General features: G+C 65.4%; 4 protein-coding genes across 6 annotated transcripts; 1 reads left to right on the top strand and 3 right to left on the bottom strand.

Annotated features, from left to right (window-relative positions):
- Positions 1-528: 528 nt before the first annotated feature.
- On the top strand, positions 529-3,454 carry MSS51 (MSS51 mitochondrial translational activator). Its single transcript, XM_027906825.1, has 6 exons — positions 529-833; positions 1,134-1,289; positions 1,510-1,634; positions 1,817-2,380; positions 3,008-3,101; positions 3,175-3,454. The coding sequence occupies exons 1-6, from the start codon at positions 544-546 to the stop codon at positions 3,452-3,454; spliced, it is 1,509 nt and encodes a 502-aa protein (XP_027762626.1). The 5' UTR covers positions 529-543.
- Positions 3,455-3,633: 179 nt separating this feature from the next.
- LOC114069789 (cytoplasmic phosphatidylinositol transfer protein 1-like) lies at positions 3,634-9,739 on the bottom strand. 2 transcript variants are annotated; one of them, XM_027906823.1, is made up of 9 exons: positions 9,563-9,739; positions 8,447-8,595; positions 6,828-6,916; positions 6,636-6,643; positions 5,965-6,036; positions 5,784-5,879; positions 5,539-5,694; positions 5,398-5,461; positions 3,634-4,525 (listed from the first exon to the last, which is right to left on the bottom strand). In XM_027906823.1, exons 1-9 carry the CDS (start codon positions 9,608-9,610, stop codon positions 4,260-4,262), a joined length of 948 nt encoding a protein of 315 aa, XP_027762624.1. In that variant the 5' UTR covers positions 9,611-9,739; the 3' UTR covers positions 3,634-4,259. The 2 variants fall into 2 exon arrangements, with proteins under 2 accessions (XP_027762624.1, XP_027762625.1); XM_027906824.1 differs by lacking the exon at positions 3,634-4,525 and adding an exon at positions 4,859-4,989 and having other exon boundaries at positions 9,563-9,733.
- Positions 9,740-12,876: 3,137 nt separating this feature from the next.
- LOC114069787 (myeloid-associated differentiation marker homolog) lies at positions 12,877-14,691 on the bottom strand. The gene is given in 3 exon segments (XM_027906820.1): positions 12,877-13,962; positions 13,965-14,528; positions 14,568-14,691. Coding segments are annotated over 2 exon segments (1,275 nt in total). The 5' UTR covers positions 14,344-14,528; positions 14,568-14,691; the 3' UTR covers positions 12,877-13,066.
- Positions 14,692-14,804: 113 nt separating this feature from the next.
- On the bottom strand, positions 14,805-20,485 carry LOC114069788 (septin-12-like). 2 transcript variants are annotated; one of them, XM_027906822.1, is made up of 10 exons: positions 20,376-20,485; positions 17,273-17,461; positions 16,775-16,903; positions 16,541-16,622; positions 16,312-16,449; positions 15,955-16,072; positions 15,783-15,878; positions 15,572-15,668; positions 15,288-15,339; positions 14,805-15,185 (listed from the first exon to the last, which is right to left on the bottom strand). In XM_027906822.1, exons 2-10 carry the CDS (start codon positions 17,430-17,432, stop codon positions 15,041-15,043), a joined length of 1,017 nt encoding a protein of 338 aa, XP_027762623.1. In that variant the 5' UTR covers positions 17,433-17,461; positions 20,376-20,485; the 3' UTR covers positions 14,805-15,040. The 2 variants fall into 2 exon arrangements, with proteins under 2 accessions (XP_027762623.1, XP_027762622.1); XM_027906821.1 differs by lacking the exon at positions 20,376-20,485 and adding an exon at positions 18,142-18,290.
- Between the last annotated feature and the right edge of the window lie 1,833 nt (positions 20,486-22,318).

Raw genomic sequence — 22,318 nt, 5'->3', positions numbered from 1 at the left:
TGGGCAGCCCTTACCGCCCCCCCCCCCCCGTGGGCGGGGTCCCCCCGAGCCCACCCGAGCCCACCCGTGTGTCCTGGGGGTGCTGCAGGGGCACCATGACCCTCCCTGGGCAGCCCCACTATGGCCCCCCTAACGGAGTCTGTGGTGCCCACCCAGCCACTCCCTCACACCCCACTGGGGGCCCTGAGAGGGGAGTCCCCGCAGGCCAGGCTGGGGTGGGGACCCCACGGCCCCATTGTGACAGGCGGTCCCAGGGGCTTAGGCAGCCCCCCGAGATCCCCCCAGTTGCGCAGTTGTGGCACATTAGGGGGCTTTGGGGGACCCCACTGCCACCACCGCAGCTTTCGGGGCGGGAGCCGGACCCCCGGAGCGGGTTGGCCCGTTCCCGGGGAGGGGATGCCCAGAATAGCTCCGCTATCCGATTCCCGCCGGAGGGGCCTCGTTTCCCCTAGGGACTGACATTTGAGCCCGGCAGCGGGACAGGCTGTCGGGACTTCCCGGGATCTCCCGGCACCGCCGGGCCCCCCGGGACGAGCAGGGGGGATGGCGGGCGGGAGGCGCCGCGGGGGCGGTGGGCGGCGGGGGGGACCCCAGCAGAACACGGGGACCCCCCAGCCGGCCCCATCGCCCGCACCCCTCTGCCCTGCAGCCCCCACGGCCCAGCCAGCGGGCGCTGCCCCCAGGGCGGGCCGCCCCAAGAAGGCCGTGGAGGGGCCGGCGGCGAGGGCTCCGGACGTGGACTCGCTGGGCTTCCAGGCCATGGACCGCAACGTGCCGGGGCTGTCCCACGTCATCCTGCAGAAGCTCAACATGGAGAGCTACGAGGACTACAAGTGAGTGACCACTCATAGGTGCACGTTCCCCGCACCCTCCACCCTGGCCAGGCCATCCCATGTGTCCTCCCGCTGTTGGAGTGTCTCTCCTGGCTCATCCCACCCTCCCGGCCCAGCCCATATGTTGGCTCGAATGGGCTCCTGGGTGCACCCCTCCAGGGATTCCACCTCCCCATCTCCCCCCAGGCCAGGGTGTTCCTGGCTGGAGATAAAAATCCTAGCAGGCTCGGACGGAGGCAGGACATCAGCCCCACTGTGGTTGCAGTGGGCTGGATCCTGCTCACCCCCCAACATGTGCAGGTCTGCCATGGACGGGAAGAAGAGTGGCAGCGATTTCGGCATCCGGACTTACTTCGACATGTTCCAGAAGATGGAGGACACCTTCAAGTTTTGTGCTGAATGCAAGAAGCTCCCTGATGCCCTCCCTGACCCCAAAAGCCTCCGGCGTTGCAAGAGGTATGGAAGGGATGTTCTGATGGCACAGGGATGGATCCATCCCTCGTTTCCAGCCCAGTGGCTGGGGTGCCGTGAGGGGTGTGTGGCCCCGGTGCTCATCTTCAACCTCAGGGCACCCCCCCCAAAACAGTGACACAGCCCTGGGAGGGGGTGAGCCAGGCTCAGCAGGAACAGATCCTGCCCTCCTCACCATGGCTTGGCTTCCTGCCTGTCTACCCAGGTGCCAAAATGTGTACTACTGTGGTGTGGCGTGCCAGCGTGCCAACTGGCCGCTGCACAAGAAGTTCTGCAAGAAGCTGAAGCTGGTGGCCCTGGATCGGTTGGTGGAGTGGCTTGTCTTCACAGGTGGGACACGTTTACCCCCCCCCAGCCTGCCTGACCCCCATCCCAGGCTGCACAGGTCCCATGGTGGGATGTAGGGTCCCTCCCCCAGCCCCTCTCCTCTAGCACTCCTACAGCACAGGTGGGATGGGCAGCCTGGGCTGTGGGGCCATCACTGTGCCCTCCAACCTTCTCCCGACCTCCAGGAGACATCCCCTTCCCCACGGAGACCTGGACAAAACCCACGGGGGATGTGAAGGGCTGGGAGGACTGGTTCTCCATGCAGGAGCAGCTGGAGGAGAAGCTGGGTGCCATTGTGGCCGGGCGCTACATGACCCTGCTCTGGGCCAACGCCGGGAAGCCGCGGCCGGAGGACAGGGAGCTGCGCGAGTCCATCCGGCGCCTGGTCACTGACTTCCACTCGCGGCCGCTCACCATCGGCCTGGGGCTGCGGCTTTTCGGCATCGACCCCCTTGCCAGGCCCCTCACCGTGCACGTAGTGGGGGCCTCCCACGTGGAGACCCTCAATACGCGGCCCACGGACTACGACGAGCTGACACGGATGTTCCCGGGGCACCGGGGCGTGGAGATGGTGATGGTGGGTGTGGATGTGGTGGACGGACCCATCATGAGGCCACCCCTGGCCACGCCAGCACCCCGGGGTAGAGTCTATCTCAGCAGCTACAAGGGGCTCTACCACGACTTCTGGGAAAGCCACGTGGAGACCAAGCTGGCTGCCCGTCCTGACCTCGTAGTGGGATTTCACCCAGGTGAGTGCCTGTGCTGTGGAGAGGCTGGATCCTCACACCTGGGAGCGGGACATCCCTGCAGGGAAGGGGGTAGGGACTCGGGAACCACCCTGAAGCACCTGGGGCTGAGCCTGCAGGTAGCATGGGACACGCCCAGGGCTTTGCACCAAGGTACAGTGGCCAGCTGGGGTGATCCCCTGGGATGTGGCTGCCTCGTCCCGCACTCATTGTCCTGCCTGTGTCACCTGTGTCACCCCTCTGCTGGTCAGAGGGGTCTGTGCTGCAGGGCTTGGTGCTGTGCTCAGCGCAGACCCAGAGTTTGGAGTGCCCCCTGTGCTGGTGGGGAGCCAGACCTCACCTTGCCGAGGGCTTCCAAACATTATAACCAGCACCACCGTGTGCCCTGGGGTCCCCAGCACGGAGTGGGTGCAGTTGGAGCTGCCTTTCCCCAGCTCCGCATGTCTTTCTGTGTCTCCATGTTCCCAAATGTCTCCCATGTCCCCAGTGTCCCCACCTGGCAGATGGACTCAAGGATCTCCGTGTACCTCTCCTCCATCTGCCTCAGCTCCTGTGGGGACAGGGGGACACAGCTGTGGGGCCAGAGTGGGATGGGAGGGAGGTGGAGCCCTCACTGCTGTGACCCCACAGGTTTCCACGCCTGCCCAGACCTGCTGGCGGGGTGGCTGCCCACCCTGCTGCTGCTGCGGGACTATGGCCTGCCCGTCCTCTTCACTGTGTACAGGTGAGCACAGCCCCTTGGCCCTGTGAGCCGGCACAGCTGCCTGGTGACAGGCCTGTCCTCCACTCTCCCACAGCGAGCAGGAGCTGAAGGCCTCCCTGCAGATCCTCGTGGAGCTCGAGGCACACATCGTGGGCTATGCCAGCAACCCCTTTGCCTCACTGCGGCCTGAGCAGGTCTACTCCAGCCCCAACAAGGCCCCTGTCTACTGCAGCTCCCACTACATCGCCCTGCTGGGAGCAGAGGCGCCTGCTGTGCCAGGGGCCGAGGAGCTGGAGGATGAGGATGATGGCTGGCAGGGAGTGGGGCCCAGTGCTGCTGCTGTTGGTGGGGGCATCACCCCAGGGTTGGGCTGATTCCACACAGTCAGCACCGACCTGCCTGCCCTGCCCATCCCAGGGCCCCGTCTCCCCATCCCAGGATCTGCCATCCAACCATCCCTCCCTGCACCCGTCCAGTCCTGGGGGATGCAGCACCCCCGGCACAGGCACAGCACCCCTGCACAGCACTAAATAAACCCCTGCCAGCCACCGGCCGCCGTGTCTCAAGCTTTATTTCCAAAAAGGCTTTTGTTTTCCCAAACAAAATGGGGGCCTGAGCCCACCCCAGCCCCCTTCCAGGCAGCCACAGCCTCTGGAGGGACAGTGAAGGGGACCCTGACTGCGGGGCCAGCCATGCACGGGGCTGTGCAGCCCCCAGGGTCCCACGGGGAGCCCCAGCCCAGCACCCAGCTGTCACTGTCACCTGCACTGTGCCCCTGCACTGGTGCCTACCCTGCAGGGCACTGCTCCAGCCTGGCACTGCCTACCAGCCTGGCCACGGCCGTGAGCACCAGCAGGCACCTCCTCACCGCTCTCCAGCCTCGATGGCCCCTGCAGACACCAGGGTGGGTGGAGCTGAAGGATTCGGCTCCTGCGGCATCGCCCGACGCTGCCAGGGACGCGCACGGGCCTGGTGTCCCCTCCCGGTGCAGCCAGTGGGTGTGGCACGGCAGCGTTGGCACCGACCCGCATGGGCACTCCGATAGCTCAGGGAGGCCAGCACCCCCCTGGGGCTCCCAGCGCCCCAGCAGCGGGTCCTTCCCTGGGGTCCATGCCTGTCGGAGGGGCCGTGGTGGGCGGCGGAGCTGGCACAGTCCAGCATGGTGTGGCGCTGCCGGCATCACTCGGCGCCAGTGCGCTCCCGCAGCGCGGGCAGCGTCAGGGTCTCTGGCGCCGACTTCTTCCGCGGGCGAGTCCTGGGGGGGGCGAGGAACTCGGGGGCCTCGTCGCTGAGGGGGGTGGAGGGGGCGCTGGCAGGGGCCGAGTGCGTGGCTGTCGGCTGCCCCACCTCGCTGACCGAGATGGCAGGTGCCACCAGGCCGATGAGCTCGTTGGTGGCCTCCTGTGTCTCCTGCTCGTAGCGCCGCACCTCCTCCATCGTCATCCCTGCCGAGCACAGCCGGGCTTGGGGCCGCTCGGCACGGCCGCGTCCTGCACCCCCTCATCCCGGGGCAGCCTGCGCCCCGCGCCCCGGCTCCCCACTGAGCTGGGGGACAAGGGGACAGGGGCTGGGGACAAGGGCACAGGCAGGGAAGGGGAAGCTTGACAGCGCAGCCAGCCCTCCGCTCCGGCACCAGCCCAGCCAGCAGCGGGGAAGGGGATGGACAGGCAGCGCAGACAGCGCAGGCAGGGGACACGTGGGGAGGGCAGCCGGGAGGGGGGACCCTCCGCTGCGGGGTGCAGGGGGGTCACAACACCCCCCGCCTGCACCTGCCTGCAGGCAGTGTGGCGGAGCCCGGGGTGTCCAGCCCCGGCAGGCAGCAGGAGTTAGGGGTGCTGGCTCCCCAGCTTTTGGTTTGTGGCCACTTGCATCTGAGTCTCGAAGGCCCGGACCTCTTCCAGGGACATGTCTGGAAGGCAGAGAGCCGCTCACCGGGACGGCCCCGCTTCCCGCCGGCACCCACCACCGGCTGTCACCAAACCCTGGGCTCCCATCCCCGTGTGTGCACTCAGCAGCACCTGCAGCGAGTGTCCCTGCCGGGCAGGGAGGGGTGCAGGCAGCGCAGGCAGCATGCTGGGAACCCTCTCCCTGTCCCCCTCAGGTGTGCAGCAGAGTAGGCGGTGTGCAGGGGTGCAGGCAGGGCTGAGGGCAAGGGGAGTGGAGCAGAGCAGGCAGCGCAGGCAGCGGGGGAACAGGAGGAAGAGTAGGAGCTGGCCATGGGGTTAATGGCATCAGCAGTTAGACATGCAGCCCCCTCCCAGCATGGGGACCACGTGCCCCCCTCCCCATCCCCACCAGGGTGACCCCACAGACTCACCGCACCACTCGTCCACCCAGGCGAAAGCTTGCCGGTGCCCGATCAGCAGGATGTCCCGGATCACCTGCACCGCACCGTGGGGGTCAGCACCCTGTCACTGTCCCCACAACGCCCCTCCAGCCCAGCTTGGACCTCCCTCACCTTGTGCACGAACTGCTCCACCCGCGTCTGCAGCCCCCACACCTCGAACTTGACGCTCACCAGTTTGTAGGAGCACATGATGGGCTTGGTGTGCTGGCGCCAGCCCTCCCGCAGCGGCCCCCGGCCCGTCTTGGCTGAGCTGAAGAATCGGGGGTCCTGGGGGGATCAGGCAGAGCAGGGCCATGAGCCCCAACCCAGGACAGAGGGGTGGCCCCAGGGAGCCCCCTGGTCCCCAGCCCTGGTACCTCCAGGCTGCGGTAGTAGCGCTCAGGGATCTCGTCGAAGGCAATGTCCAGGAAAGAGACCTCGTGGTCACCCAGGATTTTGTCGCTGTGGAAGATCTGGGAAGGGGAGGGAAGGTGAGCGCCGTGGACCGTGTGGCCCCTGTGATGAGTTTGCCAGGTCTCGGCTGTGGCGCACACTCACGTTCTCACTGTCCCCACAGTTGTCCTCGTACTTGGTCTCGATGTAGATGGAGAATTTGGGCAGGAAGGAGCACTGCAGGGAGTGGCTGTCAGCTGGTTCCCAAGGGATGCCTGTTCTGAAGGACACCCACTCCCAAGGACACCTACCCAAGGGATGCCCATCCCCAAGGACACCTACCCTGAGGGACACCCATCCAAAGGACACCCTGCCCCAAGGGACACCCACCTCAAAGTATGATCATCCTCAAGGGATGCCCATCTTCAAGGACATGCACCCCAGGAACACCCAATCCTAAGTGACACCCATCCCAGGAGATGTCCAGGCTCAGGGACACCCATCCCCAAAGACACTCAACTCAAGGGACACCCACCTCAGGGAGACCCGGCCCCAAAGGACTCCCACTCCCCAAGGGACACTCAGCCCCAAGAGATGCCCAGCCCCAAAGACAACCAATCCTAAGGGACACCCATCCTCAAGAGATGCCCCTCCCCAAGGACACCCACCCTGAAGAACACCCATCCCCAAGGAATGCCCACCCTGAGGGACACCCACCCCTAAAAATGCTGACCCCAAGAGACACCCATCCCTGGGGGATGCCCACCCCAGTGCCCCATCCCCAGCCATGCCAGGTGCCGGGGAAGGGATCAGGTCCCCTCGTGCCACCTCCTTACCGTGTACTCTGCAGGGACACCGTGGCACAGCAGCATCACAGGGTGGCATCACCGCGTGGCATCGTGGGGGAGGGAGAGAGCAGTGAGCCCAGGGGCAGAGGCCATGGCCAGGCTGCTGGCAGCCCATCACCCCTGCTGGGGAGGGACAGGGTGCCCTGCGGTGCCCATCCCCACGCCCTGCCCGGGGCTCACCCGTGATGGTGTAGGGGTAGTAGTTCCAGGCCTTCTCAGTGATGTAGAAGATGCGGGGGGTCACTGCCCGTGCCCAGCTCGGCAGTTTGCTGCAGGGGACCATGGAGGGGGGGACCCCCTCAGGGCAGGACATGGCTGGTGCCACCCAGCCCTGCACCACCCAACACAGGCTGGCTCTGGGATCCCCATCCCCTCCCCAGGACACTCACCTCCACCTCAGATCCTCCCCATGCAACCTCACCTCCACCCCAGGATTCCCTCACCTGCACCCCATCACTGCCCAGGGACACCTGCCACCTTCCCAGGGCCCTCATCTGTACCCCAGGATCACCACCTGCATCTCAGGACACTCCCAGGCATCCTTACCATCTCCCCAGGACCCTCAGCTCTACCCCAGGCCCCCAGGGAACCCTCACCTGCACCCTAGGACCTCATGTGCACCCCTGAACCCTTCCCAGGGCCCCCTGTTACCTCCTCAGGACCCTCACTCTGCCCTAGCTCCCCTCCATGCACCTTCACCTCCACCCAGGACCCCCCTAGGGATGCTCACCTGTACCCCATGACCCCAGGGACACCCACCACCTCCTCCAGACCCTCACCTGCACCTCAGGACACTTTCATCTCCCAAAGACCATCACCACTACTCCAGCATCCCCCTCCCAGAGATCCCTTGTCACCTCCCCACCACCATCACCTGCACCCCAGCCCCCTTTCCCCCCAGGGATCCATGCCAAGTCCCCAGGACCCTCCATCTTCACCCCAGGGCTCTCATCTCCTACCCAGTGCCCCCATGCTTTCCCCAAAACCACCTCCCTCTCCCCAGCCCCTCGTCCCCCCGCCGAGGGAACCCCACCCCCTTCCTGGACTCTCACTCCTTCGCCAGCGCCTCCATCTCCCCAGGGCCAGGGGTCCAGGGTGGTCCCATCCCCCTCCCAGCACCCCGGGCAGGAGCAGACCCCCAGAGGAGCCAGGAGTTGAATTTTGATTAATTTTTAGGTGTTATAAATACCTGCCCCGATAGGGGAATCGTGAGTGCTGCGGCTAAAAATAACCTGTCTCACGCCAGCCACTCCCTGTCAGGAGCATCTGCTGGGTGTGACACAGGGCCAGCAGCGCCAGGGGCCAGCAGCTGCCCCACGGGCTGCGTGAGGGGACATGGGGACACCTCCAGGGCTGGGGCATTGCTGAGCCCCTCACCCAGGCACCTACCGGTACCTGAGATGGGTGACCAGCAGAGAGGGGTGGGTGTCCTGAGATGGGTGCACCCCAGAAGAAGATGGGTGCACCCTCAGAGATAGCCCCCAGGAAGATGGGTGCAGCCCCTGAAGATGGTATATACCTGGGAGAGGGGTACACCCTGGGTGGTGAGTGCAGCCCCCCAAGAGAAGTGCACCCCAGGAGACGGACACACCCTCAGAGTTAGGAGCACCCCCAAAGTTGGGTGCAGATCTCAAAGACGGGTGCATTCCAGGACTTAGGGGCACCCCTGGGAGATGTGTGCAGCCACGATGCAGGGTGTCCAGGACTCGGAAAGGATGTTCTCCAGGAATTTTGAAGGGAAGACTGGCTTTCTGCTCCCAGTGCCCACCCAGCGCCCCTCGGTGGAGCCGCCAGCTCACCTGGAGAGGTGGACACGCTTCTCAGTGAACTGGCCGGGGCCGTGGACGGGGTCCTCGTGGGGCTCGTTCTTCACCACCTCCACGCCCTCGCCCTTCTCGCTCTCCTGGTGGCTGTGCTTGCTGATGGTGTAGAGCTGCCCCACACGGTACTGCAACCACAGTGCCCGGCCTCAGTGCCACCGGCCCTGCTGGCCACCTGGCACAGCCACACTGCCGAGAGGGGAAACTGAGGCACAGAGCAAGGGGTGGCAGAGTCTGAGCCCTGCAGTGCACAGGGGGTTCCTGGGGCACCCTCTTTGACCCCCATGTCCCTGGGCTGCTCCAGCACCTGGATCCTGCTCTCCCAGCTCAGCAAACTACCTGGGAGCCAGGGAAAACTGTATCTATGTGATGATATATGTGGGTACGGATATCTCATCTGTATAATGATATATGTGTTTGGTGATGCAGCCGTGAGATAAGGGTTTGATTGTTCCACTGAGGATCCCATCCATCACCCCAACCACCAGCGCGATCTTATCACCCCTCTCTGCCTAAATTAGAACCTTCCTCACGTGCCAACAGCAAAGCAGTGTCCAAGGAGGGCTGGCACCGTCCAGGGTGGGCACCACTGCAGCTCCCTGCCCCCAAAATGTCCCTGTCAGTGCCAGGTGCTCACGGGGGACCTTTGGTCCGGCTGTCAGCACTGTTTGCCGATGGGATTCAGGCTCCCTGCTGAAGCAGGAATTGAGCTTGTGCTCCCTGTTGGAGCTGCTGCAGTGCCACGGGTATCCAAAATCCCTGTGCCCTTTGCCCGTTGACTCATCCCATGGTCCTGGGACTGCCCCGGTGCTGCTCCATGCTCCAAGGTCACCGTGCCCAGGGATGGGTTGTTCCTCCTGCCTGCACCCCAAATTACAGCTCAGCCCTCGCACGGAACAGCCCAGCATGACCAAAGCACACCTCGGTCCCAGCCACGAGCTGTGCCACGAGGGGACAGCAAAGGCGGTCTAGGAACCCGATCCCCTGGCGCTGCATTCCCGTGGGTACAGGACCCCCACGCACAGCCCCCTCCATCCTGACACCCATGAGACACCCCCGTTGCCGCCAGCCCCGGTGCCGGTGCCCCCCGCTTACCTCCTCGGTGGTGAGCGGCATGCAGATGCGGTACTCCTTGATGAGCATGGTGACACGGGCACGGCGGGCACGGCGGGCACGGCGGGGGTCAGGCGGAGGCGTCGGCGCCGGCGGGGGCACAGCTCATGCTGTGGGGACGCGGGGGACGCGGTGACCGGGAGCGGGGGAAACGCGCGGCTGCCTCCCACGCTCCCATCCCATCACCCCACGCTCGAAGCAGCCGCCCCGCTCCCGGTGACTTCACGAGCCGTTGCCATGGCAGTAGCGTGAGGTCACCCGTGCGAGGAACAGCCTGGGCGTACCCGGCTGGGGACACCCCGGTACCCCAAAACCCTGCCGGAGTTAACCCTTGCCCTACCTGGCAGACTCCAGTGTCTTGGAGCACTCGTGTCCCCCCAAAATGCGGTGCCCTCCCTTCGGGGTGCCACATCCCCACCCGACTGCGGTGGGCAGCACAGCGAGAGGGTCACGGGGACGCGGGGATGGGGTCAGACCTGCCCGGTGCTCCTGGGACCCCTCTCTGGGCACCCACAGTCTACCGTTCCCTGAAGAGCTGCTCCCGGGGAGCACTTACGGTCACCCTGGTGCAGGACATCCCCTCTCTGGGCAGGAGTTCAATCCCCCTTCCCGAGGATGTCCCCCAACACCTGTCCTGGCCAGCAGCCGTCACGGCACCCACCGCGGGGCTCTGGATGCTCGGGGTGAGTAACGGGGCAGCCCAGGGGGCTCCTGGCCCGGGCCCCCATCTCCACAGGGCAGGGAGGGGACGAAGTCACCCTGAAAGTCACCCTGAAAGTCAGGCCGTGGAGGGGGAAGATGGGGCTTCACATGGGGTATTGTCTGTGGGTAGCTTGCCCAGCTGGGGACACAGGGACACCCCTGGGGGGACAGGGGCATAGGAGGACACAAAGGCATCCTTAGGGGCACCGGGGAACATGGGAGTGTCCCTGGGGCCACAGAGGCATTTGAGGACACAGGCGCATCCCTGGGGGACACAGGGACACCTTGCTAACAGGACAGAGGGCGGGTAGTAGATTGTGGGAAGCCGAAAGCCTCCCCGGGGGGTCCCGGTAACATGGGCTGAGGCAGCCCCTGCATGAGGGAAGGGACACGCCGAGGACCCGCCAGAGCACGGCGTCCCTCGCCCCATCCCGATACCGGGGCAGCTCAGACCGGCCCGAGGGGCTGGGGTTGCCACGGTGGGGGGGAAAATGGGGAGCCCCCGGGCCGGGCTTCGCCGCCCCTTCCCCACCACTCCCCCCGGCTTCCCCCCACGCAGGGCCGGGGCCCCGCCACCCCCCTCCACCCGCACTCACCAGCCCGCGGCGGTGCCCGCTCCCCGCCGCCGCCGCCGTGCCCCGGCCGTCCCGGGCCGTGCGCAGGAACGAGCCGCCCCCCGCACCGCCCCCCGCGCCGCGGCACACCGACCCCTAGGGGGAGGAATGCACCGCACCGGCCCCGCACCGGCACCGCTACTGCGCTGGCACCACGCCGGCACCGGCACCGCACCGGTACCCGGCTGGCACCACACCGGCACCTCAGCGGCACCGGCACTGAACGGCACCCGCCTTGCACCGGCAGTGCCAACGCACCGGCAATGTCACCGGCACCGGCACCGCACCGCAATTGAAGTGACACCGGCACCGGCACCGGCACCGGCACTGCACCGCAGTGTCAGCAGCACCAGCACTGGCACTGCACTGGCAATGGCACTGCACCCGCACCGCGGCCCCGTGGCACGGCACCGAGAGGCCCTCTGGCACGGCATGGCACAGCACCGCGGCTCCCTCTGGCACGGGGCGCCCCTGGCAAGGCACAGCGCAGCACCAGGGCGTCCTGCACCCACCAAGTGTCAGGTCCTCCCGGAGACCCTCAGCACCCACCGTGTGCCCCAGCTGGGAGGTGCCCCGGGGTCCCAGCAAGGCACAGAGCCCCGATGGGGCTCCTGGGCTGGAGTCCCATTGGGAACTCCTCAAATCTCCTCCAGCCACTCACCCACACCCCACTGCTAGCCCAGCCCCTGCCCCCTCAGCCCCACCACACCCCCCACGTGCCGGCACTGCCCATGTGCCATCCACAGCCAAAAACCTGTTACTGGCACTGCTCATTACCAGTGACACCACCGCCATCCCCATGCTTCCCAGCCTCCTTCCTCTGAGAATTTCCATCATCTTGGGCGTCCTCAATATTCACACACGGGTGCTGCACCAGGCTGTGCCTCTCCACTGCCATTTTCCTGTTACTTCGCCCCAAAATTCTACCATTCTCTCCAGCCCTGCTGCCTGGGGTGCAGGGGAGCAGCCCATCGTGCCATGGTGGTGGTCATTGTGGGGACACAGACCAGGCAATGGGGATACCCACCAGGCCACTCTGCTTTGCTATCTGAAGGTGCTGTGACCCCCCCCCCACTGCAGTGGCTCTGGCAAAGGGCATGGAGGTCCCACCTGCCCAGGCACTGGGGCACCCGTGGGCTCTATCGTGGTGGCTGATTTGTGCCATCTCCTGATGGTGGGGACCCCACTCTGTGTCACCCCACGGGCCCCGAGGCAGCAGTGATGGCCCCAGGCTGTGGCCAGGGCAAGCAGTGGCATAAGGAACAGCGTGGGGACAGTGGCCCCACAACCTTCCAGGGTGCCCCATGGGCACCCATCCCACATCCGGGAGCACGGTGCCAGGAACTCTGCCTGCGGGCACGCCTTCCCCTGCCTTCACTGCACTGCTGCCTCTTCCCAGCCTGCAATGCCACCATCCTCCTGGTGACATGTGTCAGTACCACCAGCTCTGGTGGCACTGGGTGACAGCCACCCCTCTGCCCTGTTTTCCCCCAGGGAGGGAACATTACAGCAGCCCCCAAAGGGTAAACAGCAGACACAGGACTCCCGCCCACGTGGCTGGGACCAAACCCAGCAGAGCTCCAGCTGGGGTGACCGAGGTGGTGATGAGGACCTGGGAGTGCTGGTGACAAGAACCTGGCAGGCTCTCAGACCCCCTCAGCAGCCACATTCCTCCTGAACCTGTTTGGCAGGGCCCTGTGCAGGTGCCAAGGAAAAGGCATCCGGGTTGGGCTTTTCCTGGTCATGCCCTGCTTCACTCCTGTGCCAAGTCAACAAGGAGGACAAACAGTATTTGCTGGAGCCTGGTGCCCTCCCATACTTCTGCCGGTGCCCCCTAGAGCCACCCATGGCCCCAAGTGCTGCCAGTGCCCCACAGGCAGGAGGATCCTGCAGAAAATTGAGAAGGGGAAGAAAGAGGAGGCAGAAACAAGTGAAAAATTACCCAATTTAATCCCAAAGCCCCCCCAAGCTCCAGGGTTTCAGAAGTCCCCTGTGACCCCCCAGCCCCCTACCTGTGCAGCCCATGGGGTCCCCGGCTGAGCACACCCCAGGAGTGCCCCACAGCTCTGCTTTGGCGCAGGGAGAAGGAGCTTTCCGAGGCATCCAGCCTCTTCCTCTGCTCCACTGGCAGCCCCACAGCGGCACCCAGCCCTCACCCCACCCAGAGCCCTTAGGAAGGTGTCCTGATGAAGACCATCCTGCTAGAGTAGACCAAGTCCACCAAGTAGGCGATGAGGTTGAAGATGGTGAGGAAGGTGATCCCCAGGTGCTTGTCCCACGGGCAGTTCCTGCCGCAGGATTCGGGGCGGGGCCGTCCCTTGAAGCTGTAGAGGGGCCAGAGGATGGTGGCAGTGATGTACATCAGCAGGGCCAGGAAGTTGTACCCCACCAGCACCTTGTCCAGGGGGAAGGGGAAGTAGGCGAGGCACCGGCCAATGGTGAAGATGATGATGAGTAGGGTGAAGATGAAGCAGATGGAGTAGACAGCAATACACCACAGCAGGCCGGATTTGTGACTGTACTTATCCAGCAAGGAGAAGATAAGACAAGCCACGTAGGCTTCGAAGACCTTGAGGAGCCCGGGCACAGTGGAGAGGAAGCTGCTGACGTCCCCGGGCTTGGCGCGGGTCAGTCCCACCTCGACGGCGTAGGCGAGGAAGCAGAGGAAGGAGGTGGTGGTGGCCACGGCCTGCCGGGCACACTGGTTGCTGCTGCAGGGGCTGCTGATGAAGGTGGCGGGGAAGACCACCGAGGAGGTGAAGACCATCAGCACCGCCAGCATGGAGAAAGCCGAAGTGAAGTCGTCCCAGGAGAGCGGCAGCGCAGGGTAGAGCTCCAGCAGCTCCAACAGCAGCACCAGCAGCGTCACGACGAAGCAGAAGCACCAGGTGAACATGCACCACGTCCCCGAGGCACCCCCGAAGTTCCCCGTGGAGGCCACCAAGCTGAAGGTGAGGCAGGACAGCACGACGGCGAAGAGCCGGGCGATGCCCACCCAGGAGGTGAGGGCGCGCAGGTTCACCCTCGCCACGGCCATGGTCCCTCCGGCTCTCCCAGCCGCGCCCGCGCCGGGGAACGGGTGCTGCCGGCAGCCGCTCTTATCGGAGTGCCGGCGCGGAAGGGTGGGGCGCGGGGCAGGGAGCTGCCAGCCCCCCCGAGCCACTTGCGCTGAGGACCCTCGGCTGCTGCCACCGCCACCGCCGCGCACAGCCGGCCAGGTGGCTGCCGGGGGCTGGCGGCCACGCCGGCGGGTGGATCATTAACGCGGGGCTGGGCAAAGGGTGCCGGTGCTGGCGGGGATGTCGAGCCCCACGGTGTGGCTGGGGCAGGCAGGAAACACCGTGTGCCACCGTCCTGGCACAGTGTCCCAGCCCTGCCCACGGCAGGAGGCACAAAGGGGCCTTTCAGGCACCCCGGGAGTACCGGGGAATCACCTTGACACCCCATCCCCACGGAGTGCCAGGGTTGGATGCCAGCGGGGCAGCACCCACCGGGCCCACCTGAAGGGGTTGGGGGCTGGACCCAGTGCTGGGTGCCCTTGGAAGGGGGGTGCCACAGCAGGGCGTAGCCCCCTCACACCCTTGCAGGCGACACCTCCACACCCCTCTGGCACCTCCACACCCCTCTGGCACCTCCACACCCCTCTGGCACCTCCACACCCCTCCCGGCACCTCCACACCCCTCCCGGCACCTCCACTACCTGATAAGTGGCTCAAAGTCCAGCTATGCCAGTTGCTGTCACTGGTCAGGATGGGTGAGGTAACCGTGGGGAGGGCACCCGCACCTTGGCCCCCCCGGCACACCCCATGGGCAGCACCCCCACCCCCCCAGGGTGCCTGGGGAGGGTCTCATCCCGGAGCAGCACAAGGAGAGTGGTGGCACGTCAGAGGTGGGGAGTGCAGCAGGAGGAGGGTGATGGCAAAGGCTGAAGGCTGCAGCCTGACCTTTGATGTCACACAGGATCCCTGGGGTCTGTGCCCATGGCAGAGCCTGGGGATGAGGGGCAGCTGGGCACTGTCAGGGGATGCCTCACCCCAAATTAACATGGGCTCCTCACCCCAGGCAGGGTCTGGGCACAGCCATGGTGGGCAGGAGCAGGCACTGCCATGGGGTCCAGTGGTGGCTCTGGGGGGCATGAGGTGGCTCAGAGGTGGCTGCCACCCTCACCTTTGCCAGGCAGCCCGTTGAGGGGGCTCAGCACCGGCCGGTTGCTCTCGTTCAGCCGCCGCACGCGGTAGCTCTCATAGTGGACATTGTGGGTGATGTCCTTCAGGTCCTGCAGGTGTGACCTGCTCAGGGTGACAAGGGGAGGAAGGGCATCATGTCACTGTCCCCTCTGCCCGGCTGTCACATCAGGAATTCCAGCACCCCCTACCCGGTCCCCCACTCACCGGATCAGCAGGTCCCGCAGGAGGGGGAACTCGCAGTGTGCTGGGTTCTCCACTGCAAAGCAAGGCAGAGGGGCAGCAGGTGGGTAGTGGGTGGGCAGGAGGGCACGGTGGTGGGCAGATGCCCAGGGAGCACATCCCAACATGCTCCAGGTGCCACTGGAGCACCAGCATGGCTCCGTGACACACCTGTGGGCTCAGCAACCACCCAGGCAGGGATGCACCCCTGGGTGCTGCTCCCCACAGGCCCCCACAGGAGGGCTGGGGGTGCAAAGGGCTCAACTCACCTTCGATGATGCCCCACTTGGTCTTGCGGCCCAGCACCCGCTTGCCATTCACCTGGTGCTCCTGGTCCGCCCCCACCACGGCAAAGGGGATCTTCTCCTGCCGGTGCAGAGGGCTGTGCTCACCCCACGTGCTCTGGGCTGCCCCAGGGGGTTTCTCCCCCACCCTTCTCCCCAGGGTTGGCACCCCCAGTCCTGGCATCCTGGCACTCACCCGAATCCTGTCATTCAGTGCCCTGTCTTCAGGGTCCTGGTCAAAGTCCTCCTGCGGGTACACGCTGATGGCGTGGGTCTTCAGGTCCTCCTGGATCTGCGGGATGCAGGACTTGAGCCGGGGCTGGGGATACATGGGGCACCCCAGGAGTGCCTCGGGGACCTGTCCTCACCCGCTGCTTGAACTCTGCCCGCTCCTCCAGGGTGAGTGTGTCGGCTTTGGCGATCACTGGCACCACGTTGACAATCTTGCTGAGCCGCCGCATGAACTCCAGATCCAGTGGGCGCAGCCTGCCAAGGACCACCACCATCACCCCTGGGTGACCCCACCACTGTCACTGTGGGGTGACCCCACTACCATCACCCTGAGGTGGCACCACCGCCGTCACCCTGGGGTCACCCCACCATCTTCACCCCAGGGTGACACAACCATCCCAGGATGACCTCACCACCATTACCTCAGAGTGACCCCATCACCATCACCCTGGGGTGACCCCATCACCCCACGGGTGCTGCAAGTGAAGACTCACCAGTGACCCGTGGGGGGGACAAAGTAGACACATCCATGGACCCGAGTGTCTGGGATCTTCCTCTTACGGGTGATGAGGATCTCCTCCCGCAGGTACCTCTCATACTGCTCATTGATGTATTTGATGATGGGGTCCCAGCTGAGGACAAGTTGGGGGACAGCATCTGAGCTCAATCCCCACCCAAACTGTCATGCACCAAGCTGGGCTGCTGCACCCCACTGTGTCCTACCAGTTTTCATTGTTGATCTGGTCCCCAAACCCCGGCGTGTCCGTCACTGTCAGCTTCATCTTCACCCCCTTCTCCTCGATGACTACGGGGCAGAGAGGTGGCTCAGTGGGGATGAAGCATTTGGGAGCAGGAGAGGACGGGGGGAGGGGGGTCAGAGGCTGCCCTCAGACCTCCCCTTGGTCCTCTGTTTCTCCCTAGTGTTGGTGGGACACAACCCCAAGGTGATAACCTTACCGTGGGTGATAGACTGAAGCTGCACTGTCTTGGGAATACGTTCCTCCTGGCCAGGCTGCGAGGATTTGCGGCTCACCTTGGACTTGAAGAGGGTGTTCACCATCGTGGACTTCCCCAGCCCGCTCTGCCCTGAGGGGACAGCAGCAGCTCTGGTTTGTCCCCCAGGGTGGTAACACCTCGGTATCCCTTTGGGAGCATTCCAGAGGTTGGGCTAGTTCAATGTACCTCCCAAATAAATTTATTCCCCAAGGCTGTAATATCTCAGTGTCCATTTGGGAGCATCCAAGAGGTTGGAACGAGCTCACCTATCACCATCACTATATTATGCTGATAAGGGATGTCGGGGTTGTTGCTCCTCTTCAATTGTTTGCTACTTAAATAATTTAAAATCTCTAAATTTCCTTAAAACTCCTTAAAAACATGATTTCCCCTGGCATGGCGGAATCAGAGCCAGGATTCCCACCCCAGCCAGGAGCAAACCCTGGACCCAATGCTCACCCACAACCATGATATTGAACTCGAAGCCCGTCTTCATGGTTTTGATTTTCATCTGGTCGAGCACGGCTTCAATTCCCACATATCCAAAGAGCTGGCAACCCACCGGGCCAGGTGCCACGGGGACGGGCACCTCCTCCTCCGGCACGGCCGGCGGCTCCATGCTGCACTCCTCGGGCTCCAGGCTGCTCCCTGCACAGGTGGGCAAAGGCAGATGAGCCCGGAGCCCCTGGTGCCCACCCCTCCGCAGACACCGTTACCCCAGCAGCAGCCGCGCCGGCGGGCACAGAGCCCCGGCACATTCCTGGCAGCTGGAGAGGCTCAGCATGGCAACACGAGCACGCCACCCCCTGGCACACTGAGGGTTCTGAGGAGGTGCCAGTGGCATCTTTGGGGCGGCTGCGCCGCTGGACGCCCCCCATGCCCCCGGTTGCCCTGCGATGTGGCATCGGGCAGCAGGGCCATGGCCAGCTTCCTTTGCCCAGCCCATCCATGCCGCCACCCGTGCCAAGGCCACCTCCCGAAGCACCGCTGCGGCCTCGGCACACCCAGAGGACTCCCGGCCTGGGGCAGGAAGTGCCATCCCACATCGTACCCGGGCAGCGGTCACTGCTGGGCAAGGGGCACTGGGGGGGAGGTCGGAGAGCGCAGCGCATTCACCGGCACAACCCTGAGCCCCAGGGGCAGGGGGTTTGTCCGGGGGACCGCGCACAGAGTGTGCTCCAGCCTGGGGGCCACCGGAGCCCTGCGCCCGCTCCCGCCGCTTGTGCGGCAGCTTGGGGGGCCCTCAATCCCTGTCTTCCTCCTCCTCCTCCTCCTCCTCCTCCTCCTGCTGCTGCTGCTTCCCAGCACGGCCATTGTTCAGGTCCTACCTCGGTGCCGCGGTGCCCTCGCTCAGCTCCTCGCTACGGTCGGCGGGGGTCCCCCGGGTGCCACCAGCATCCCCAGCCCCAGCAGCGCTGCAGCCCGGCCCCCTTCCCTCCGCCAGCTCCCGGCTGGCACCAAACAGGCTCCGGCTCGGCTGCCGCTCCCACGCATGACCAGCATGGCAATATCCCGCCTCCCGCAGCCCCCTCCCCGCCACAGCCAAGCCCCTGTGCCCAGTTTGCCGGCTGACTGGTGAGTGCAGAAGGCACCGACCCTGCTGTGCCCACCCGACTATGCCCACCTCAGCCTGCAGCCAGGCCAGCGTGGATGCAGACCACCCTCCCGGGTAGTTGCAGTGACACTGAAGAGAAGTGGGAGTGTTTGACTGTGGGTACCATCCCCGATGGCACCCACACGCTCCCTGGCACCAGGGACCACCCCGGTAGCACCTGTGCCCAGCCCTGGCATGGCAGGGTGGGATGAGGGGTGGTGGCCCCGCCACCCGCCCCGCTGCCGCAGTGCCCCTCGGCGCCTGCGTCCCCCCACGCCACAGCCTCCCCCACGTGTGCCAGCCGGCACTTGGCACCAGCGAGGCTAGAGTGGCAGCTTGTGATGGCCCAGGCTGCCAAGTGTCCTGCCGAGGCCGTGTCCGTGTGCCACGCAGCCAGGGGACAAGGACATGTGGGCAGGGGCCAACCTGAGCCAATCTGGGGTACCAGACGATGGAGTTGAACACACCCATTGCCATGGCAACAGCACCCAGGAGGGTGGGGGAGGCACCCAGCACCCTGTGCCCACTGTGTGGGCACCTTGCCAGGGCGATGGCAGCGTTGGGGACAGCAGCGTCACATGTGCCAGCTGTATGTGGGTTGGGGTGTTCCTCAGAAGTGGCGAGACAGCCATGGATTTCCTGGTGACAGCAGTGACACCAAGGGGGGAGGGGGGGCTGATAGTGGGCAGGGTGCCCACTCTTGTGGCAATCCACCCACCCAGCACTGCCCATCCTGATGGGGTGCTCCACAGGCAGGCAGGGAGGTGGGATGGGGTGTCCCCATCAGGAAGGGGACCCTGAGAACCATTGTCAACCGTCATCCAGACAGGCCATTGCTCCTGGGGGACACTGGCACACCCACCCTGGCCCCACTTCCTGGTCCCTGCCAGCCCTGGAAGTTGCCAGGACAGATCCAGAACCAAGTGATGCAGCCACTGCCTGGAGCCATCCTGGATGGCTGGACACTGCAGGCAGGGAACAGGCAGGATTTAGTGATTGCACCTCTCAGCTCTCCAGGGCGGTCCCCAGAGCGCAGCCCCCCTGCAGAGGCTCAGCCATCTCCCTGTGCTGTGCCAGTGGCAGCACCAAGGACACAACCACAGCCAGAGAGCACGGCTGGTGGAGCCGAGGGGTGACATTGGGTGCTGCAGCCACAAATGCCTCCCCCACGGGGCCAGAGCCCCCACTGCCCCAGCCCTTGGTGCCAAAAAGCCCTGTCAGCGATGACCAGCAGCCGGGTGGCCTCGTGGAAGCTCTTCGGCATCCCGACGGAGCTCTGGGGCAAATGGCTCCTGCAGCCAGACCTGTTCCAGGACTCATCAGAGATGCTCTTATTTTCCAGGCAGGGACAAGTAATCCCAGGTCCGTGGTCTCCTCCATGCATTTAATTACCGATGTGGGGTTAATTGGCCAGTTCCCAGGGAAGCCTGTAATAAGGCTCCAAGGGTGGAGGGTGCTGGGAGAGGATGAGCCAGGAGAGGAGCTCCCACTGTGCTGCTCCCACTCCCGCTGTTTGCCACCTCACCATACTGGACATGGGATGGGGAAACGGCGGCTTCGGATCTGGCACAAGGGAGCTGACCCGTCTGGCAAAGGGATGGAGGATTTTGGGGATGCACCCCCCACACCAGCCACACCACAGCTCTACCCGCCCGGCCCAGCATGACCCAGGAATGCTGGTGCCTGCCCCAGTGCCAAGCACATCCCGAGGGGACAGTGGTGACAATCCCCACGTGCAGTCAGACCCAGAGCCAGCCCCCCTGTCTGCCTGGTGCAGGAGGGAGCCTTGGGACAGGGATGGGGGTGGCTGAGGACCTTCAGCGAGCAGAAGCAGAAGTGAACCATCGAGCGAAACCCTGCGCCTGAGGCACCGCTGGGGACTGGGGACCAGGGACAGTCACCCAGCCCCGGTGACAGCACCCCCCTGCCCGCACACCGCCCTACCCGGTGCCACCACACCATCCCTACCTGGGCGAGCCGGCCAGAGCCGGGGTTGTTGCTGCCGAGAGCTGGTCACTGGGGCCAAATGGCTCCTGGGGTGCAAGGCGGAGGACGGCTACGGCCCACGGCTCCTCCTCCGCTCCTCCTCCTCCTCCTCCTCCTCTTCGCCCCAGGCCCTGCGTGGGCGACCCGGCGTGGAAGCGAAACAGGGAGGCCGCCGGCTCACTTGGAGCTTCCTCCCACGGGGTGTGGGACCGACCCAGCGTGCCACGACACCCCGAGGCCACCCACGGGTGTCAGCGGCTGGGGGCCGGGGTGGCCTCCCGGGAGAGGAAACAGATCGTTCCCACCTCTTCCTGGCAGAGAAACCGCTGTGCCTGAGCAGCATCTGCCAGTCCCCTGCCAGTTCCGGGCCATCTGCAAGGCAGCGGGTGCCCACACGCTGCCCGCTGGCTCCTGTCCCACCCCGTAGTCTGGGCACGCCACGCTCGACTGCCTGCCATCAACACAACTCCGTCCTGAGCACTACGTGTGTCCCCATCACCCTGGATCGGTCCTGAACACAGTGATCTGGTGTCACCATAGCCCTGGATCAGTCTGGAGCACCGTGTCCCCATTTCCCCATCACCCTGGCTTGGCCTTGAGCACCGTGGCCCTGTCACAGCCCTGAGCACTGTCCCCATCTCCTCCCTAACCCAGGCTGGCACTGAGCGCTGTGTCCCCACGTCCCTGTCACCCTGCCTCGGGACCAGCCCCTGTCCCTGTGTGTCCCCATGACCCTGGCTCAGCCTTGAGCACCATACCGTGTCCCTATCACCTCAGAAGCTCAGCCTCAGGTGCTGATTCCCCCGTGTCCTCATGACCCCGGCTCGTCCGGAGCCCCGTCCCTCCTCCCGGCCGGTGCCGCGGGCAGCGGGGCAGCCGGGCTGGCTGGGCAGCGCACGGGCATTGCTGGGGGATGATTCACCGCCGCCCGGAGCAGATGTATGGATGCCTTTGCCGCGTCAGTACTTAGGGCCCGGCGACGGCGGCTCCACGACAGCCCAGCGAGACGGGCAAGGAGCCCCAAGCACCCAAACAGGGAGCCCTGGCGGCAGAGGCCGTCTCCAGGCCACCCCGGCGCCCTCCTGGAGAAGCCGCCGGGAAGGGGAACACGGGGAATCCCCCACCCCATTCGTGGGGACGGGCACGGGGTTTGGCAGAGCCCACCCCGGCACGGTGGGAGCCAGGGGCACGGCGGTGCCGGCGAGCCCGGCATCGTTCCCCGTGGCGCTCCGAGCACGCCCCGGCGCAGCTTGGCCCCCCGCCACCTCCCGCGCCCCACGGGAAGGGAGGAACAGGATCCGTCCCCGTGCCAAGGCAAGGAGGGAAGGTTGGGGAAGAAAGCGCTGGACGTGGGACAAGATCCCGGCGATAGGCGGCACGCGCGGGGCCCGGCGCGATGGGGCACATGAGTCCCGACCTGTCTCCCCGTGCCGGGAAAAACAATTAGCGCCGGGGCGGCGCGGGAAGCTCGCCAGGCACCCCGGGGCCGGGAGCGCTGCCAGCACCGAGCTCGGCTCCGTGCTCTACGGCCCCCCCACATCCAACGCTCTCCGTGGCCCCCCGGCGTCAGCAGTGGGGGTATTTTAGCAGCGCTGCGCCCACTAAGAGGTCTTGGTGAGGAGAGGGGACAGAAGAGGAAGCGAGTCCTACCGTGCTCTGGTGTCCCCGCTGCCCCGCTGCCGTCTGCAGCCTTGCTGGGAGCTGCTGCCACCACGCAGGGTCCCCGTGGTCCCACCGTCCCGGTGCTGGGGGGGTTCCCTCTGGCTCCACGGGGCGCTGCCGGTGTCCCCAGCGTTGGCACCAGCACCAACCCCCCGAGGAAGGCGGGCTGGGAGCTCACTTGCACCGTCTGTGGCTGTGACACCAGCCTGAAGGTGGCAGCTTGGGGGGCTGGCAGTGGGGGCAACCCCTCAGCCCTCACCAGG

Source organism: Empidonax traillii, unplaced genomic scaffold (genome assembly GCF_003031625.1).
Source record: "Empidonax traillii isolate 1590-97213 ecotype Southwest subspecies unplaced genomic scaffold, ASM303162v1 scaffold1361:size121931, whole genome shotgun sequence".
Lineage (NCBI taxonomy): Eukaryota > Metazoa > Chordata > Aves > Passeriformes > Tyrannidae > Empidonax > Empidonax traillii.
Note: the sequence above shows the minus strand (reverse complement) of the source record. Positions and strands in the feature narration are given on the sequence as shown.